The sequence below is a fragment of the Pristis pectinata genome, chromosome 2 (genome assembly GCF_009764475.1).
Source record: "Pristis pectinata isolate sPriPec2 chromosome 2, sPriPec2.1.pri, whole genome shotgun sequence".
NCBI lineage: Eukaryota > Metazoa > Chordata > Chondrichthyes > Rhinopristiformes > Pristidae > Pristis > Pristis pectinata.
Window position 1 is genome coordinate 102,330,589 of NC_067406.1, and position 4,448 is coordinate 102,335,036.

The 4,448-nt window shown below is 43.1% G+C and overlaps 1 protein-coding gene across 1 annotated transcript; it reads left to right on the forward strand.

Moving 5' to 3' along the window:
- Positions 1–1,717: 1,717 nt before the first annotated feature.
- LOC127584171 (homeobox protein HMX1-like) lies at positions 1,718–4,238 on the forward strand. Its single transcript, XM_052040755.1, has 2 exons — positions 1,718–2,012; positions 3,107–4,238. The coding sequence occupies exons 1-2, from the start codon at positions 1,718–1,720 to the stop codon at positions 3,715–3,717; spliced, it is 906 nt and encodes a 301-aa protein (XP_051896715.1). The 3' UTR covers positions 3,718–4,238.
- The last annotated feature ends 210 nt before the right edge of the window (positions 4,239–4,448 follow it).

A 4,448-nucleotide genomic window follows, 5' to 3' on the forward strand; every position in this document is an offset into this window, starting at 1 on the left:
ATAAAAAAACATATAAAGACAATTAACACAACTAATAAATTAATTTGTTGCAATCATATTGCCGTGTTATTTTCCCTTAGATATTGTTCTGTTTCTTTTATTAATCAATGTATCAGCATTATAACCCATTACAATTTGATGCACGAGTCACTAACTTTTTTATATATATATGTTATATTATATAAATATATATATAAGATTTCGTGCTTGGTTCTTAGAATCAGCGTCGTATGTTGAATTGTAATGATCCTGGATGAATACAAAACAAAATCCACAAGGACGCCTAGTTAAGCTGACATTTGCAGTAACTGGCCGCCCTTTGAACCGAGCATGATCGGGCTTAAAACTACAAGGCAACAACAATGAGAGGGAGTTTAAAACCGATTACTAGATAAAATGCACAGTAAGAGGCGACTTCACGGTAAATGTACAGTCAAGTTCAACTTACTTTATGCAAGGATGCGCAATTATCCCTCAGTAAATTATTCTGCACATGTTTTAAATTGGATGGCGCTGTTGAACAGACAATGTGGATACGCTTCATTCAACATTTTTTTAACGCAACCGTGGCTCCAAAAGAAAGAAAGGACCTCAGTTTCGCCGGCGGGCAGAGTGCAAAATCACATTTAATTTTACTGGAATAATGAAGATTTCGAATAGATAAAATAAACTAATGCTAAATCGAAAGTAACGATTATAACCGACTCTGTGAACGAATGATCATTTTGGTAGAACTGCCCAGCCTTGGCCCAGAGACAACATCACTGAATTCACTCACAATGTAAGTCAGTCAACACAACGTCTTACTTTTCTTCTCAGCATTGAATGATAAAGTTTGCCATAGCCACAGGATTAGACGCCGAAGCCCCGGCAAAACAAAACACCTCCGAAAGCATCCAGCTTTCCAGTTTATAACTGCCGTATTACAATTGACCATTTTCTTGCTCTATTTCTCTCTGTGTGTGTGTGTGTGTGTGTGTGTGTGTGTGTGTGTGTGTGTGTGTGTGTGTGTGTGTGTGTGTGTGTGTGTGTGTGTGCATGCGTGCGCGCTGAGTGGGGAGGGTCATTGGTGTTGAGGGGTGGGGGGGGAGGTGGGGAGAAAGAATGGAGGAGGGGTGGTGGGGAACTAACAGGAAGTTAATTCCCAATGTTACCCAATTGGAAATGGTATCAGGTCAGCAGAAGTCCCGTCCCCCCCCCCCCCCCCCCCCCACCCCCTCGCTGTGTGGAATGCCAGACCCGGATCCGCATTCTGATTTGTGATTTGTTTCCTAATTGACCTAAATAAAGCCCCAGACTGACAAGCCTCTGTGGCCTCGGGCACACGGTACGAAACAGAGCAATGAAATCATTGCAAGCAATTCCCTTATTTTCTTGAGTAATCCCATTTGCCATTGTGCCCGTCCAATCCGTGGTATATTCTTTGCATGTTAAGCATTTAACTCGCCTGACATTTTAATTTCATCATTACCATTCTCAACCTCCCCCCTCCCCCCTTTCTCTTTCTCCTCACTGACTGGCGCCGAATGAACGATGTGTTCGTGCTTATGTTTTTCGGAGGGAGAGCAGTTTGGTCGGTGCTGCTTCTAGGCGCGGTTTGCTATGATCTCTCGGAGAATCGGCCTCCAGCCAGAAGAAGCGTCCGTCCCTTTTATCTAACCAAAAACAAAGGGCGACTACTTGGTCTTGAACACCTTCATTCACCTCCACTGATACCATGCCGGATAAAGTGACGGAAGCTCAGAGTACGTCGCCCGCCAAGGTGTCTTCGTTTTTTATAGAGAATCTACTGAGAAATAATGCAAAAGGTAAACAGACGGACAGAACGGTGGAGAACGCGGAAGAAGTCGTCCCCAGACCAAACTGTTTCCACAACGGAACGGCTGGCAACCATTGCAATCAAGGCTGCTGTCAGATATCCGGTCAGGACTTCTGTGCGCAGACCTATCCACTCAGGGGAAGCACGTTACAGTGGTACGCTCAAGCGCAGCCGAGATGTCCCAGTCCAGACAGTAAGTTCATCCTTTTATTACGGCGCTCACTAATAGCATGAATGAATCCCGTTGAGAACAGCAGCCCCTCCGCTAACACGGTAGCCCTTCAAAACCCTTGGCTGAGCCCCTGACAGAAATGAGAAGGCTCGAAGTTTTTGCTGTTCGCTTATCGCTTCCTTCAAATGCCAGGCAGAATACGCAGAGAGAAAAAAATGTCAGTGGCCGGAGGCTGAGGGCCAGATTGCGTCGCGGAACCCTTGCGGAATACTTTAGTGCAACGAACCTAATAGCAGATCTCACAAGGTGACAGGTCTGCGGACTCTGTCCTGTCAGATTCGTGTGTGCCGATTTATTGATCACGGGTAATCAAATAAAACGCGGCAACCAAGTTCAGACCAGTTACCTGCACTAATTCCCCCCTTTTTATATATAAAAATGAGACAATCTGCAAGAATCCGACGTTATTGTCTTGCGATTTAAAAATCAAAAACGTCGCTATAAGTCGATAATTATATATAATGCAAAGGCACTCTGCCATTTATATGGGTATTCAACGTCACGGTTTAAACGTTGCGGGAAATCAGTGCGGATTTGTTGAGGGAACACAATCAGAGCTCAGTAAAACTACGTCGAAGAACACCGCGTTCTTTCGGTATTTGTGTATTTTAATCCCCCCCCCCCCCCCCCTTTCACTTTAGATGCTCTGCACTCAAATCAAGGGATCAGGGCTTAAACCTATTACTGTTACTAAACTGCAAATCACATTTCAGCTTATTTTACATAAAGCCTATTTTATCATATGACAAAACAGGCTCAATGATTGTATACACCACAGGTGGGCATAATGATCAGAAGGAATAGGGGTTGAAATAAAAGAGTTTCTGTGCATTTATCTGAAGGCGTTTAAACCGCAAATTATACCAGAGTATTGTTTTCGAAATGACTAATAGAAACGCTTATGTAACCTTCACGATAACTTGCCCAAGTTCCAGTAAAAGAAGTTACTCCACACGAAATTGGAGAATAAAAATACTGTTGGTGCGTTCTCCTTTTTCACTACAATACAAAACACAAGACCTTACATGTAACTGTCACCTCCATTTGTCCCACAGGTCCGAAACGCGGATGTCCAAGTTCCGAGGAAGAACAGTGTTTTTCTCTCACAACCAGTGATCTGGACTCCCCGCCAGTGTTGGACAAAGGAGACAGCCATCAGGAAACCTGTAACCAAGAAGGGGGCGAGCTGCGGGAGGAAAAGAGATCAGAGGCAGAGAACAACGAGGCTGCGAGAAGCCAGGCGGACGCTGACCAGAAATCTAGCCGCAAAAAGAAAACGCGCACAGTCTTCAGCAGGAGTCAAGTTTTCCAGCTCGAATCTACATTTGATATGAAACGTTACCTAAGCAGTTCCGAGAGGGCGGGCCTGGCCGCTTCTCTTCACCTGACCGAGACTCAGGTCAAAATTTGGTTCCAAAATCGGAGAAACAAGTGGAAAAGGCAGCTGGCCGCAGATCTGGAAGCGGTCAACCTTTCTCATAGTGCACAGAGAATTGTGAGAGTTCCCATTTTATATCATGAAAACTCACCATCTGGCGCCTTGAACTTCAGTCTACCGCAAGTGTCCCCTCCTCTGGTGAGCTTCTCCAGCTCAGTAAGTTATCCGCTCGCAGCATTCCCTTCTTCTTTGCCTTTCCTAAGATCACAGATGAGTGGACTTGTTTAAAAATGACCATTCAATCGGAAGACCGTATATTAAAGCTGAAAGTAACAGTCCGATGAAACAAAAAAGAAAATTAAGCAAAAGACTTGTCCAACTCCAGCTTTTTGTTTTGCCTCACATTTTCATTGGTACAGATGTGCAATAAGTTACTTTGAGGTGCTATTACTGCAGAACCGAAGAGGAAAATTGTTTTTTACATCCTAAGTAATGACCATAATGTGGTCTCCGCATTCACTGCTTCGATGGCGTAATATTCCACCATGGCCACGGAGGATAACACATACACCCGCACTCATACACTAAACTTTATATGCAACTTCGATAAAGTTCATTTGCTTACTCAATGTATTGCTGTGCTAAAACGTTAGATATTTTATACTCATAGGTCTTGTTAGAATGAGCATAAGAGGACAGCAGTGCAAGTTCAAAGTGCTCAATGGGATTTTAGTACCTATAATCATTAGTTACTGGGAACTCTTGTTGATTTTATTCTTTTAACTCTTTGTAGCTAACCATCCTTGCATTATCAGAGTATACAATTATTGCAATAAACCCTGGCTAACTCCTACAAAACCTAAGCAATCTTGTGTTTGAATCATAGTATAATTGCGATTAATTTTATATTGATAAATTTATGATTTGGTTTGCTACAGAACAAACTATCAGGCGCACTAAATACTGACGCGCATTCTGGAACTATTCGTTTTATTTTGCATTGTAATTTTAGATTAACC

Excerpts from the sequence above, each read along its gene's own strand:
- LOC127584171 (XM_052040755.1), top strand. The coding sequence starts at position 1,718 with ATGCCGGATAAAGTGACGGAAGCTCAGAGTACGTCGCCCGCCAAGGTG. Across the intron at positions 2,013-3,106 it reads GAGATGTCCCAGTCCAGACA|GTCCGAAACGCGGATGTCCA; the intron begins GTAAGTTCATCC and ends TTTGTCCCACAG.